Source organism: Canis aureus, chromosome 33 (assembly GCF_053574225.1).
Source record: "Canis aureus isolate CA01 chromosome 33, VMU_Caureus_v.1.0, whole genome shotgun sequence".
Lineage (NCBI taxonomy): Eukaryota > Metazoa > Chordata > Mammalia > Carnivora > Canidae > Canis > Canis aureus.
Window position 1 is genome coordinate 38,507,656 of NC_135643.1, and position 16,542 is coordinate 38,524,197.

At 35.6% G+C, this 16,542-nt stretch overlaps 1 protein-coding gene across 2 annotated transcripts in view; it reads left to right on the top strand.

Annotated features, from left to right (window-relative positions):
- Positions 1-16,542, top strand: part of USP53 (ubiquitin specific peptidase 53) — a 67,217-nt gene that overhangs the window by 17,469 nt on the left and 33,206 nt on the right. For both annotated transcript variants that reach the window (XM_077882459.1, XM_077882460.1), the window contains exons 3-4: positions 11,415-11,507; positions 15,946-16,080. In XM_077882459.1, the coding sequence (XP_077738585.1) occupies positions 11,415-11,507; positions 15,946-16,080 (228 nt within the window). The remainder of the gene's footprint in view (positions 1-11,414; positions 11,508-15,945; positions 16,081-16,542) is intronic.

The following is a 16,542-nucleotide window of genomic DNA, read 5'->3' on the forward strand; positions in this document are numbered from 1 at the left end:
TAACACCCAGTGCCCGTCACCCATTCACTCCCACCCCCCGCCCTCCTCCCCTTCTACCACCCCTAGTTCGTTTCCCAGAGTTAGCAGTCTTTACGTTCTGTCTCCCTTTCTGATATTTCCCACACATTTCTTCTCCCTTCCCTTATTTTCCCTTTCACTATTATTTATATTCCCCAAATGAATGAGAACATATAATGTTTGTCCTTCTCCGACTGACTTACTTCACTCAGCATAATACCCTCCAGTTCCATCCACGTTGAAGCAAATGGTGGGTATTTGTCATTTCTAATAGCTGAGTAATATTCCATTGTATACATAAACCACATCTTCTTTATCCATTCATCTTTCTTTGGACACCGAGGCTCCTTCCACAGTTTGGCTATCGTGGCCATTGCTGCTAGAAACATCGGGGTGCAGGTGTCCCGGCGTTTCATTGCATTTGTATCTTTGGGGTAAATCCCCAACAGTGCAATTGCTGGGTCGTAGGGCAGGTCTATTTTTAACTGTTTGAGGAACCTCCACACAGTTTTCCAGAGTGGCTGCACCAGTTCACAGTCCCACCAACAGTGTAAGAGGGTTCCCTTTTCTCCGCATCCTCTCCAACATTTGTTGTTTCCTGCCTTGTTAATTTTCCCCATTCTCACTGGTGTGAGGTGGTATCTCATTGTAGTTTTCATTTGTATTTCCCTGATGGCAAGTGATGCAGAGCATTTTCTCATATGCATGTTGGCCATGTCTATGTCTTCCTCTGTGAGATTTCTGTTCATGTCTTTTGCCCATTTCATGATTGGATTGTTTGTTTCTTTGGTGTTGAGTTTAAGAAGTTCTTTATAGATCTTGGAAACTAGCCCTTTATCTGATATGTCATTTGCAAATATCTTCTCCCATTCTGTAGGTTGTCTTTGAGTTTTGTTGACTGTATCCTTTGCTGTGCAAAAGCTTCTTATCTTGATGAAGTCCCAATAGTTCATTTTTGCTTTTGTTTCTTTTGCCTTCGTGGATGTATCTTGCAAGAAGTTACTATGGCCGAGTTCAAAAAGGGTGTTGCCTGTGTTCTTCTCTAGGATTTTGACGGAATCTTGTCTCACATTTAGATCTTTCATCCATTTTGAGTTTATCTTTGTGTATGGTGCAAGAGAGTGGTCTAGTTTCATTCTTCTGCATGTGGATGTCCAATTTTCCCAGCACCATTTATTGAAGAGACTGTCTTTCTTCCAATGGATAGTCTTTCCTCCTTTATCGAATATTAGTTGCCCATAAAGTTCAGGGTCCACTTCTGGATTCTCTATTCTGTTCCACTGATCTATGTGTCTGTTTTTGTGCCAGTACCACACTGTCTTGATGACCACAGCTTTGTAGTACAACCTGAAATCTGGCATTGTGATGCCCCCAGCTATGGTTTTCTTTTTTAAAATTCCCCTGGCTATTCGGGGTCTTTTCTGATTCCACACAAATCTTAAAATAATTTGTTCTAACTCTCTGAAGAAAGTCCATGGTATTTTGATAGGGATTGCATTAAACGTGTATATTGCCCTTAAATCTTTTTCTATTAACCCTTTTCCAGTTCTTTTTTTACATTTATATATTTCCCTCTATTTCTGTCTCTTTGGCTCCCCAAATGCTGTGTGTAGGTAGTGAGATGGAAAGAATGTTGTAACAGAAAATTCTGAGTAAAGAAGGACACTTACTTGGTAAGGAAAATGAAGAAGTATTCCAATGATTAAATATATATATATATATATTTAAATGAACATTCCATTGATCTTTACCATGAAGGTTATTTATGTTCTTCTACATAGTTATGATCATTTCTGCTGTTTACCACTCCTTTGTGTAGACTCAGCATTCCATCTGGTATCACTTATTCTCCTTCAAGGACCTCTTTTAACATTTCTTGTACATCAAGTCTGTTGGTGAATTCTTTAGCTTTTGGGTTTCTGGAAAAAAATCTGTTTCACTTTTGTTTTTGAAAGATATTTTTACTCATTAAAGAAGTCTAAGTTGGTAGTTTTACTTGTTCAGTACTTTTAACGAATCTGGTCCTTTTGTCTTAGCTTGCATTATTTCTAATGAAAAACTGTTGTCATTCTTTGTACTTCTGTGTGTAACGTGTCCTTTTTCTTTGGGTCCTTTTAAGAATTCCCCGTTTCATTACTGTAAAGCAATTTGATATTGATGTGCCTTAACATAGTTTTCTTCATCTTTTTCTGTGTTTGGGTTTATTGAGCATCTTAGAACTGTGGGGTTTATAATTTTAATCAAATTTGGAAAGTCTTTGGCCATTCTTTCTTCAAATTTTTCTGTTTCTTGCCTCCTTTGAGGGACTGCAGTTATATAAAGTTGGTTGCCTGAGGTTGTCCTCCAGCTCACTGATGCTCTCTTAATTTTCACTTTCAGTCTTTTTTTCTTTCCCTCCATTTCATTTTGTATGGTTCCTATTACTGTGTTTTCAACTTCATTAATCTTTTCCTTTGCGATGTCTAATCTGCTGTTAATCCCATCCAGTGTATTTTAATTTCAGACATTGTAATTTTAACCTCTAGAAGTTTGATCTGGGTCTTTTAAAAATCTCTTTCAAGTCTATACTTAACATGTTTGGACTCTTCTATGAAATTTTGAACATAAAATACAGTTCTAATGATTGCTCTAATTGTCTAAGTCTGTCATTCTGCAAATTCTGAGTTTTAAATGATTTTTTTCCTAATTTGGGATATATTTTCTTGTTTCTTTTAATGCCTGGTGATTTTTTATTGAATGTCAGATGGTTTTGAGTTTTATCTTACTGGACAGTGGATATTTTTATATTCCTAGAAATATTCTTTAACTTTGTTCTGGGGATAGGGTTGCTTTATTTGAAAACAGTTTGATCACTTTACTTTTAAGCTTTGTTAAACAGTCCCAGAGTTGTGTTTCTTCCAAGATTAATTTGTCTACTCCTGAGTAAGACCCTTCTTTAGCCAGTGCTCTGTGAATTATGAAGCATTTTACATTGGCTCTTAGGAGCAGGCACAGTCCCGCAGGTATGAGCTCTTGGCACTATTTCCTCTAATTTTGGGACCAGCCTCAGGTAGTTTCCTCACAGTATTTGCCTGAATACTCGAGAGGGACCTTTTGGAGAGATGTGATGTTCACTCTTTGTGTAGCTCTCTCCTTAGCAGCACTCCTCCCTGCCAATTCTAGCTGCTTTGACATCCCCGAACTTCCACTTCTCTCTTCAACTCAGGAGATCTGCTGGCCCAGATGTTAAAGTGTCTGCCATAAAAACAAATTTGCAAAGCCAGTCTTCACTAACAAACAACTATTCAAATATAGATTTTCTGTTGGAAAAGGCCTGACTAAAAAAAAAAAAAAAAGGCCTGACTTCATTTTATAAAATGCGGACTATAAATATTATTATGCAATTTGATTGAATAGTTTTAAAAACTGCTGAGAAATAAATTATAGAATATATCTAGTAAGAAATTACTAAAAGTGGACATCATTAAAGTGCACTGTTTTGAATAGTAGCTGCACTAATTTACATTCCCAACAACAGTGCATGAAGGTTCCCTTTAATCTACATCCTTACCAACACTTGTTATTTCTTGTCTTCTTTTTTTATAATAGGCAATCTGGTAGGTGTGAAGTGATATCTTATTGTGGTTTTGATTTGCATTTCCCTCTTGAACATATTTTCATGTGTCTGTTGGCTATCTATCTGTATGTCTTCTTTGGAAAAATGTCTATTCAAGTCCTCTGCCCATTTTTTAAATTAGGTTGTTGGTTGTTGATATTGATATTAAATTCTATAAGTCTTTATATATTTTGGATAACAACCCCTTATTGGTGTATATGAGTTGCAAATATCTTCCCCCATCGAATAGGTTGCCTTTTTGTTTTGTTGATGGTTTCCTTTGCTGTGTAAAAGCTTTTACTTTAATGTAATCCCATTTTTTTTTTTTAAGCTTTTTTGCCCTTACCTGAAGAGACTGGTCCAAAAAAATATTGCTGTTACTAAGACTGATGTCAGAGAGCATACTCTGTTTCTTTTCTTCTAGGAATTTTATGGTTTTAGGTTTTACATTCAAGTCTCTAATCCATTTTGAAGTTATTTTTGTGTGTCACGTAAATGTGGTTCAGTTTCATTCTTTCACACATAGCTGTCCAGTTTTCCCAACACCATTTATTGAAGAGACTGTATTTTCTCCATTGTATAGTCTTGGCTTCCTTTGTCATACATGAATTGACCATATAAGCATGGGTTTATTTCTGGGCTCTCTATTCTGTTCCATTGACTTATGTATCTGTTTTTCTGACAATACCATACCATTTTGATTACTTTAGCTTTGTAGTGTATTTTGAAATCAGGAGGCATGATGCCTCCAGCCATCTTCTTCTTTCTTAAGATTATTTTGGCTATTCAAGATCTTTTGTGGTGCTATACAAATTTTGAGATTATTTGTTCTGTGAAAAGTGTCATTGCTGTTTTGATAGGCATTGCATTGAATCTGTAGATTACTTTGGGTAGTATGGATATTTTAATACTCTTCCAATCCGTGAATATCTATTTGTGTCATTTTTTATTTCTTGAAACAGTGCTTTACAGCTTTTAGAGTACAGACTTCGTTTTATTGTGCTTCACTTTATTACACTTTGCAGATACTGTATTTTTTTTTTTTTTTTTTACATTTTAATGGTTTGTGGCAACTCTTTGTCAAACATGTCACTGTTTTTCTAATCGCATTTGCTCACTTTGTGTGGTTTTGTCACATTTTTGTAATTCTTGCAATATTTCAAACTTTGTTATTGGTACTATATTTGTGATGGTGGTCTGTGACTGCTGATCTTGATGTTACTATTGTAATTGTTTTGGGGCACCACAAACTACACCTATATATGATGGCAGACTTAATTGATAAATGTTGTATGTGTTCTAACTGCTTCAATTGACCAGTTGTTCCCCCATCTGTCTCCCTCTCCTTAGGCCTCTCTATTCTCTGAGACATAACAACATTGAAAATAGGCCAGTTAGTAACCCTACAGTGCCCTATAAGTGTTCAAGTGAAAGGAAGAGTTCATGTCCTCTTATTAATTTATGTTTTTTAAAAGATTTTATTTTTTTATTACTGAGAGAGTGTGCATGAGCATGAATGGGGGGAGAGAGAGAGGATAAGAATCTGAAGCAGACTCTGTGCTGAGCACAGAGCCTAACTTGGCCTCTGTGTGGCTTGATCTTACAACCCTGAGACCATGAACTGAGGCAAAATCAAGAGTTGGATACCCAACCAACTCAGCTACCCAGGCACTTCATGTCCTCTCACTTTAAAGCAAAAGCTAGAAATGATTAAGCTTAGTAAGTAAGACATATCAAAAGTCAAGATAGGCTGAAAGGAGGCCTCTTGTGCCAAACAGTTAGCCAAGTTGTGAATACAAAGAAAAATATCTTGAAGGAAATTAAAAGTGCTACTCCAGTGAAAACACAAATGATAAGAAAGTGAAACAGCCTTTTGCTGATATGGAAAAAGTATTACTCATCTGGATAGAAGATCAAAACAGCCATAACATTCCCTTAAGTCAAAGCCTAATTCAGAGAAAAACCTGAACTCTCTTCAATTCTATGAATGCTGAGAGAGGTAAGGAATCTGCAGAAGAGAAGTTCAAAGTTAGCAGAGATTGGTTCATGAGATTTAAGGAAAGAAGCCATCTCTGTAACAGAAAGTGCAAGGCAAAGCAGCAAGTGCTGATGTAGAAGCTGCAGCAAGCCATCCAGAAGATCTAGCTAGGATAATTCATGAAGGTGACTAACACTAAGCAATAGATTTTCAGTGTAGACAAAACAGCCTTCGATTGAAAGAAGATACCATCTAGGGCTTTCATAGCTAGAGAGGAGAAGTCAATGCCTGGCTTCAAAGCTTCAAAGGACAGGCTGGCTCTCTTGTTATGAGATAATGTAGGTGGTGACTTTAAATTGAAGCCAATACTTATTTGCCATTTTGAAATTTCTAGAGCCCTTAAAAATTAAGCTAAATCTACTCTGCTCATGCTCTGTAAATGGAACAACAAGGCCTGGATGGCAGCACACTGTTTACAACATGGTTTACTGAATCATCCTGCTGATGAAATTTACTGTTCAGAAAAAAAATAAAAAATCCTCTCAAAATATTACTGTTGATTGACAATGTACCTGGTCACCCAAGAGCTCTGATAGAAATGGACAATGCAAGTAATGTTGTTTTTATGCCTGCTAACACAATGTCCATTCTGCAGCTCATAGATCAAGGAGTAATTTTACTTTTAAGTCTTACTATTTAAGAAATTTCATAAAGCTATAGTTTTCATAGGGCTATAGGTTCCATAGGTAGTGATTTCTCTGATGGATCTGGGCAAAGTAAATTGAAAATGTTCTTGAAGAATGTGAATCTAGATGTTACTGAAATATTTAGGTTTCATGGAAAAAGGTCAAAATATCAACATTCATAGGAGTTTGGAAGAAGTTACTTCCAAGGTTCATGGATGACTTTGAGGGGTTTAAGACTTCAGTGGAGGAAGTAACTACAGATATGGTGGAAAAAGTAAGAGAACTAGAATTAGAAATAGAGCCTGAAAATGTGATTGAATTGCTGCAATCTCATGATAAAACTGTAATGGGTAAGAATAGCTTATGAATGAGCAAAGAAACTGGTTTCTTGAGATGGAATCTACTTTGTGAAGATGCTGTGTACATTGATGAAATGACAAAGGATTTAGAATATTTCAGTAAATTTAGTTAATAAAGCAGTTGCAGAGTTTGAGGATTGAGTCCAATTTTGAAAGTTCTGTGAGTAAAATTCTACCAAACATTGCATGCTATATAAAAATAGCTGATGAAAAGAAGAGTGAATCAAATTTCATTATTGTCTTATTTTAAGAAATTGTGACAGCCATCCAGCTTTCTACAACCACTACCCTGATCAGTTAGCAGCCATCAACATCAAGGCCAGATCTTCTTCCACCAAAATGATTACAAGTCTGAAAGCTAAAAAAAAAAAAAAAAAAACTCTGAAAGCTCAGATAATGGTTAACATTTTAGCAATTAAATATTTTTAAATTAAGGTATGTACGTTGTGTTTTAGTCATACAGCTCTTGCATGTTTAATGAACAACAATATAGTATAAACATAGCTTATGTATATGCACTGGGAAACTAAAAAGTTTGGCTAATTGCAGTATTAGCTTTAGTATGATGGCCTGGAATTGAACTTGCAATATATCAGAAGTATGCCTGTACAGGTCTTAAACCTCCTTTGTTAAATTTATTCCTAGGTATTTTATTCTTTTTGATGTAATTATAAATAGGATTGTTTTCTTAATTTCTCTTTCTGATGGCCTATTATTAGTATGTAGAAACACAACTAATTTCTTTATGTTAATTTTGTATTCTGTGATTTAATAGTTTTTTTGGTGGAGTCTTTAGGGTTTTCTATATATAGTATCATGTCATCTGCAAATAGTGACAGTTTTACTTCTTTTCAATTTGGATGCCTCATTTCTTTTTCTTGCCTAATTGCTGTGGCTAGGACTTCTTGAATAGCTGTGATGAGAGTGGGTGTTTTTGTCTTGTTCCTGATCTTAGAGGAAAAGCTTTCAGCTTTTTGCTGTTGAGTATGATATTCACTATGGGTTTGTCATATATGACCTTTATTATATTGAGGTATGTTTCTTTTATACTCATTTTGTTGGGAGTTTTTATCATAAATGATGTTGAATTTTTATCAAATGCTGTTTCTGTATAAAGATGATTATATGATTATTCTGGTTTTTAATGTGTAATACATTGATTGATTTATAGATGTTGAACCATCTTTGCATTCCTAGAATAAATCTCACTTGATAATGGCATATGATCCTCTTCATGTACTGTTGAATTTCATTTGCTAATATTTTGTTGAGGACTTCTGTATTTATGTTCATTGGTGATACTGGCCTATTATATTCCCTTTCCCTCTTTTCCCTCCCTCCCTCTCCTCTTTCCCTCTTCCTTCCTTCCTTCCTTCCTTCCTTCCTTCCTTCCTTCCTTCCTTCCTTCCTGTATCTTTGTCTAGTTTTAATACCAGGGTAATATTGGCAATGTTGGTAATATATGAGTTTGGAAGTATTTCTTCCTCTTTAGTTTTCTGGAATAATTTGAAAAGGATAATTACCAACTCTTTCTTTTTGTAAGATTTTAAAAATTTGAGAGAGTGAGAAAGAATGAGTACAGGGGGAGGGGCAGAGGAAGAGGTAGAAGCAGGCTCCCCACTGAGCAGGGTGCCTGACACAGGGCTAAATCCCAGGACCCCAGGATCACAACCTGAGCTGAAGGCAGATGCCCAACCAATTGAGTCACCCAGGCACCCCAACCAACTCTTCTAGTGATTAGTAGAATTCACCATGAAATTATCTGATCCTGGACTTTTGTTTGAGGAAATTTTTAAGTTACTGATTCAATTTCATTACTTGTAATCATTCTGTTCAGATTTCCTATTTCTTTGTGGTTTGGTCTTAGAAGGTTGTGTTTTTTTAGGAATTTATCTGTTCCTTCTAGGTTTTTCAGTTTGTTGGCCTATTATCATCTATAGTAGTCTCTTAACGGTCCTTTGTATTTCTGTGGTGTCAGGTGTAACTTCTCCTGCATTTCTGATTTTGTTTATTTGGGTCTTCTCTTTTTTTGTGATGAGTCTGGTGAGAGGTTTATTGATTTTTATCTTTTCAAAGAACCAGCTTTTAATTTCATTGGTCTCTTCTAATTTTCCCTTTTAAGTCTCTCATTTATTTCTACACTGATCTTTATTATTTCCTTCCTTCTACTAACTTTGGGCTTTGCTCTTTTTCTAGAGTCTTTGCATGTAAAGTTAATTTATTTGGACTTTTCTTATTTCTTGAGGTAGAACCTGTATTGCCATGAACTTCTTTCTTAGAACTACTTTTGTTGTATCCCATAGATTTCAAAAAGTTGTGTTTCCATTTTCATTTGTCCTAGGGTTGTTTTTTTTTACCCCCTTCACATTTCTAAGCACTTCTCCTCAACCCTACCCGAGTCTTTTTATTATTCAAGTGTAAATAATATGCAGTGTTATTTTAGTTTCAGACGTACTATGAGTGATTCAACAGTTCTCTACATTTCTCAGTGCTCATCAAAATAAGTGTACTCTTAATCCCTTTTAACTATTTAATCCATCCCCAAACTCTTCAAGAGTCTCTTGTTTAGTTGGATTCCTTTTTTCCTTGTTTGTTCATTTGTTTCCTAAATTCCATACGTAAGTGAAATCATAATGGTATTTATCTTTCTTTGACTTATTTCACTTAGCATTATGCCTTCCAGTTCCTTCCATGTTGTTGCAAATAGCAAGATTTCTTTGTTTACCTATTGGTTGTTTATAATCAACATTTTAAAATGAAGTAGGATAAGGGTTAACTACAATTAGAATAACTTTTGATACAGATTTTTTAAAAATAGGGGTTAAATGATTATACTGAATTATGTATAGAGAAGTCACATAAAATATTTTTTCTGTAGTTTGGATCTAGTGTAACTTAAACATTTTGCTAATCCAGAAAACATTCCAGTTATATTTGAAAGAGTTTTACTTCATTAGTCTTATAAACATTATGGAGGGTATTCTTTTTTGGCTGAATATTTTAGGATTTTATCTGATGACATGACTACAATTAAGTAGTTATGACATATGGTGTGGTTTTAAATTCTCTAAGTTAAAAGCAAAGTCATAATCTTTAATAACTAATATTTATTGTGTTCTTACTTGTGTTGGTATTTCCTGAACACTATATGTTCTCTATACTCCAATTCTTAAAACAATGCTAAGAGGTAGGTACTGCTTTTATCTTCATTTTACTGATAAGAAAATTGAGTTTCAGAAAATATTTGCTGAAGTCAGCCCAAGAGGTGGTAATTAGTAAATCCAGAATTAATACCCAGGCAGCCTGCCTTCAGATGTTGTATTATTAAGCCTACTTTCCAAGTTTGTGCTGTCCTGGTCTTCATCTTGACAGATGAATGAATTCCAATGTCGTGTATTTTATGTTATGATCAGAGGTGTGCGCTTTACAAGAAAATTATTAAACATTTTCAAGTGCTTTGCAAAAACACTGAATTATTTGTGATCCTTAAGGAAAAAAAAAACTGTCAAAGGGAAATTCTGAAATGGCCTTTAGTTATTGAGGCCGTTTTCAATTATTGAGTAATTGAAAATATAGGATATGTATTAAAATTATTTGTTTTTCTTAATCTTTGTTTCTAGTTGGGGGAAATGAGACGACACAAATGGATTTTCTAAGTTATATTATTTAGGAAATGATGGAAAGGGATCCCTGGGTGGCACAGTGGTTTGGCGCCTGCCTTTGGCCCAGGGCGCGATCCTGGAGACCGAGGATCGAATCCCACGTCGGGCTCCTGGTGCATGGAGCCTGCTTCTCCCTATGCCTGTGTCTCTGCCTCTCTCTCTCTCTCTCTCTGTGACTATCATAAATAAATAAAGAAAAAAAATATTAAAAAAAAAAAGGAAATGATGGAAAGATATAGGGAAACTTGGCGATCTGTTCCTTATAGTAGTAATTACAGCAACAAATTGCAGCTGGCGTTCATTGCATGCCAGTTATGTACTGGGCACTCCTCTAAGCACTTTATATATTAATACATGTTATTTAATCCTTATAAGAATGCCATGAAAAAAAAAAAAAAAAAGAATGCCATGAGCCAGGCAAAATTATCCCCACTGTATAGTTTTCAAATTTTTTTAGAATGATTTTAAATACTGGACTGATTTATTTAAACTATTACGATGTTATTTGTTTTTGTCTTTCAGCAGCGAATGATGAATGGATAATTGCAGCAAATACATTCATATTATTCCTTAACTGATGCTTTTTACCATACTGTCCCTCTGTTACCACACAGCTGGGCACTTTGTCATTCAATATACAGAGACCACAGGCCTCTGCTCACTTTTTCTGGCTGTTACCTACTGACCCTTATTTGATACACCCTGGCTTTCAACTCCAATTATATTTCCTTCCTAAAGTTCAGTCTGTTCCAAGTATTATAATCACTTCCTCTTTCATGTCACTGCCAAGTCCTCTATTCAGTGTCCCATGTTTCCTCTTCATATAAAATCCTTAGCTGAGGAATTAGTTTTTTCTTATTCCATGTCTGTCAGTTTTTACATGTGAATCAATAGGAATATCTTCTAAATCCATCTTTCATATATTCACTAGATGTATATAGCAGTTTAATAATTGCTGTTAGTTTCAGTAGTTACATATGTCTGATTGTGCACAAGAGATTAAAAGAAGTTATTAGCCCTCTGCAATTTAAAAAATACTCAAATCTATCTTTTATTATAGGGAGAAACACTTTACTGTATTTCCTTTTTCATTGTTTTTTTCTTATAATTTCTTAGGTTTTATGGCAATTGGATATATTTCGAAGAAGCTTGCGGGTTCTAACTGGGCATGTTTGTCAGGGAGATGCCTGCATATTTTGTGCATTAAAGGTAACCTTTTAATAGTACTGGAAAATTACTATTAATTGTTTTGCCAAAAATTTCACTTTACTTGATTGTTTGGTTTGACATATTTGGCCACTTTATTTGAAAATAAAGTTCATTGTCAAGTGACTTAGAGCTTTGAATGTGAATTCTTAAAGTATGATTTATTCAGGTTTATGGGTTTTTTTCCCTCACTTTTATGTAAGGGCAGTTAAAAATATTCTAAATAGTATAGAAACATTAGAAATGTTACATTTTTCATTATTTTGGAGCAATTCTTTTTTTTCTTTTAAGATTTTATTTATTTATTCATGAGAGACACAGAGAGAAGGAGAGAGAGAGAGAGAGAGAGGCAGAGACACAGGCAGAGGGAGAAGCAGGCTCCATGCAGGGAGCCTGATGTGGGACTCAATTCTGGGTCTCCAGGATCACGCCGTGGACTGAAGGTGGCACTAAAACACTGAGCCGCCCGGGGTGCCCTGGAGGAATTCTTTATTCATTTTATGAAATGTTTTTTGAACTATTACTGAATTTTGTGCACTGCTGTAGTTACTGAGTTTACAGCAGTGAACAAGGTGATAAAACCTCTGTTCTCATGGAGCTTATATTCTTGTAGGGGAGGAGAAAATAAGTAAGCAAAATATAAAGTGTGTTAGATGCTAATAATTTAAAGGGGAGGGGGGAAATAAAACAGGGAAAGGGAATAGAATGTTGAATAGCCAGAAAAGCCTCACTGGGAAAGTTTAAACCATTATCTGGAAAAGGTGATGGAGTGATGCATTCTGAGCAAGCAGGGAAATGGTAACTGCAAAGGCCCTGAGGTGAACGTGGTGACATATTCAAGGAAATCTCAGTGGCAGAAGCTTTGTGAGCAAGGCAGAGAGTGATAACAGATGAACTTAGAAGTAAGGTAAGTTGTGGTGATTGTAAAACATATCTGCAGGGGCGTGTGGGTGGCTCAGTTGGTTAAGCATCAGACTCTTGATTTTGGCTCAGGTTATGATCTCAGTGTTGTGACATTGAGAAGGCTCACCTTGGGCTCTGCACTCAGTGAGGATCCTGCTTGAGGTTCTCTCTCTTTCTCCCTCTACCCATCCCCACACTCCTGCAGCTCTAAATAGATAGATAGATAGATAGATAGATAGATAGATAGATAGATAGATACTTTAAAAATAAAACATGACCGCAGATTTTTCTGTACTTTTTTTTTTTTTTTTTTAAAGAAAGAGCATGAGCGGGGAGAGGCAGAGAAAAAGAGAGAATCCTAGGCAGACTGTCATGCCAGGGCAGAGCCTGACACAGGGCTTGATCCTCACAAGCCTGAGATCATGATCTGAGTGGAAATCAAGAGTTGGACACCAAACCAACTGAGCCACCTAGGCACCCCTCTTCTGCACTCTTCCTATCAAAAGGTAGAGTCTAGTTCTTTGAATATAGGCTGGCCTTAACAATTCGCTCACCAAATAAACTGACAGAAATGATGCTGCAGACATCTGAGGTTAAGTTAGATTGGAAAAGGTGATAAAATTTCCACCTGGCTGTAAATTAGGGTGTCATTCTTGGGAGTGAGCCACCATGTGGTGAGGAAGCCAGGCTGGCCACAGCTAAAGCAGAAGTCTAAGCAGACAGGCAGCACCAACAACCAGCATCAACTGCTTGATGGACGTGAGCAACCGTCAGATGATTCTAGGTCCCAGCATTCATAATGTCCCAGATAACTCCCAGTGGAGCAGAGTAGAGCTATCCTCACAGAACTTGGTGATTTGTGATCAAAATAAATGTTATTTTTAGTAACTGAGTTTTGCGGTGGTTTGTTATGGTTTGTATGTTATCTGGAATGGGAGTCCTTATTGTATAGATCCTTCAAGACCTATGTGAGAACCTTGGCTTTTTCTCTTGAGTGTTTTAGGAAGTCTCCAGATTGTTTTGAGTGGAAGAGTGATATAATCTGTTTGAACTAGATAGAATGTTTGGACTAGATCTCTTTGGCTACTTGGATGAGAATAAATAGAAGAGAGACAAAGGTAGAAGCAGGGAATCATGTATATATTAGTATCTCATTTATGTCATTGTTTGCCCAAGAATTTAAGATTTTATTAACATGTTACAGAGATAAACATTTCATTCTTTTACATTCTTGAATATTCTTAAATGCATACGTATATACAAGAAAATAAAAACCATTTTCCTGCTTTATTTTGATTTATGTTCCTATATATAACTCACCAAAGAAGACAATTTTATATTCTCTTTTTTAGAACATGGCAAATAGGGTTATTGTTAGGGAATAAAGAATAAACTTAGATCAAATTACAGTATCACATTTTATTTATGCCACAGTTAACTTTGGATATTTTGTCCATTTGTAAAAACTCATATAGTTAAAATTTCTAGCCTAAATCTTTTCATGGCCTTACACAATCACCTGCCTACCTCCCTACCACTTACCCAAAACACACTCTCTGTCTCACATATTGCTCTTTAGATAGCCTGGCTGACTCATATTGTTATTCCTTTTGTCTAGAATGTTTATCTTCTAGATGTTTTTGTGGCTAACACCTTATTTCCTTTATGCTAATCCTCAAATGTGGACATCAATCAGGCCTTTCCTGACTACCCTAAGTAATAGTTAACCTCCCTCCTACTCTCAGCATCTTTATTTCTATTGTAATACTTTGTCTCTCTTGTATTTTATTTATTTATTTTTCTCCATTGTGTTTATCATATTCTGACATTCTATATAATTACTTACTTGCCTTCTCCTTATTACAACTAGAATGTATGCCCCATAAGGGCAGGGTTTTTGTTTTCTAGTGAAGATACCTCACATATACTAAGTCAAAAAACAGATGACAGGGGATCCCTGGGTGGCTCAGCAGTTTAGTGCCTGCCTTTGGCTCAGGGCGTGATCCTGGAGTCCTGGGATTGACGGCATCGGGTTCCCTGCGTGGAGCCTGCTTCTCCCTCTGCCTCTGCCTCTGCCTCTGCCTCTCTCTCTCTCTCTCTCTCTGTCTCTCATGAATAAATAAATAAAAATCTTAAAAAAAAAAAACCAGAAAACAGATGACAAATGAATGATACTCAGGTGTAGGACTAATATCTTAAACATTACCTTGAAAAGTTAATTACATAAATAAGAAATGACATCTGAAAATACTTATTTTTTCATATTTGTAATCATAGCTGAAAAATTATAGTTCTAGATATCTAATATCATTTGTCATCTTTATTCTTAAATTTTTAATTTACAAATTAGATTTTCTTGCAATAGTGGAACAGTTTTTTGAAATATTTTCCTAGCCTGCCATATATTGATCTGGAAAAAAAATGTTTTTGAGATGACATACCCCTTGAGCTAATTAATTAAGAATTTAATATGGCCAGTCCTTATATGGTTGGTTGTCACCGAAAATCTTCTTTTTCCCCTAAGATGAATGTCATAAAACTGGAAATTATTAGAAAGTTTTTCTTGCTTAAAGTCTAAGGAAAGTGGAAAACCAGATTAACATCTATAATCACATGTTCCTGAATGTTTTCACTGTTTCCTAGGCTTAGGTTAGAAATAATGTTCTAAGTGAGGAAAACTGATGATTTGAAAAAAAACTATTTTAAAAATCAAAAGTAATCTTTTTTCTCACTTCATGCAAATTGTAGTGTCAGTTTTTGAAAGCAAACTTGATTAGCAGGAAATTGTCATTCCATTGAAGTTATACAATTTTTGTTTATATAATCAGAGTTTGTAATTTTCTGAGGTTTATTTAGGGAGAAACAAAAAATTCTAAAAGTTCGTTTAAGCTACTTTTTTTTTTTTAAAGACTAGTGAGTTCCTACTAATTTTTATGCTATTATATATTTATTTTTGGTTAACATAACTTTAATTCCTATACATACTTTTAGATTTACAGCAACTTATCTCAGAATTCATTAAACAACTTGGATCAGGGGCACCTGGATGGCTTAGTGGGTTTGGCATCTGCCTTAGTTTCAGGTCATGACCCCAGGGTTCTGGGCTGAGACCCGCATTAGGCTCTCTGCTCAGCAAGGCATCTGCTTTCTCTGCCTCTGCCTCTCTCCTCCACTTGTGCTCTCTCTTGTGCATGCTCTCTCTTACATACATACATAAAATCTTTTTAAAAAAACAACTTGAGTCAGAATAGCTGGGAACAGTTTAAAAATTGCCCTCACTTCAGCATACTCAATCAGAATCTCTGAGGATAGGAACTGAAAACTCACTTAATTCTGTGCACACTAACATTTGATTTTGAGGCTGGGGCATGCATTTCTATACATTACTGATATAAATAATATTTATATGGAATTTTAGAGCAAAAGACTATTAGTTTCTGGGTTTAGTGTTACGAGTTTCACTGTGTTATAATGAAATTACTGAACTGTTCTTTTAGTTGTTGGCTTTAAACTTACTGATGTACTTGTTGATCCCCAGACAATATTTGCACAGTTTCAACACAGTCGAGAAAAAGCACTTCCCTCAGATAACATAAGGCACGCTCTAGCGGAAAGCTTCAAAGATGAGCAGCGATTTCAGCTGGGTCTTATGGATGATGCTGCAGAATGCTTTGTAAGTATTTCAGATAATCCTTAAATCAGGATACTAGTTCCTTTTCCTTAGATGATATGAATTATGAGACAAATGAAGCATAAATTTCTAACAGTGGGAAAGAATCATAACTGCTCAATGGATCCATGTCTTACCTGCCCTTCAAAGTTCAGTTTAAGACCATCTGTGTCTCATGACTTTTGATTTTGGTTATTTGTGCTACTGTCATTTTTATTGGGTATTAGACTCCTGGAATATTTTAAAATTTATTTATTGGAGCAGACATTTATTAAATATAAATTATGTCACTTAAGTCCGTGTTCTGCCTCCATAGGGTTTATGTGCAATGTATTCTGAGCAGTAGCATTTCTCATGACATGCAATGATTCTCTTTGGAAGAGAAGAGGATCTTGGTGGGCAGCTATCAGGGGCAGCAGTTCTGATATACATCTCATTCTGGGTGGAGAATCACTGACTGGGGTT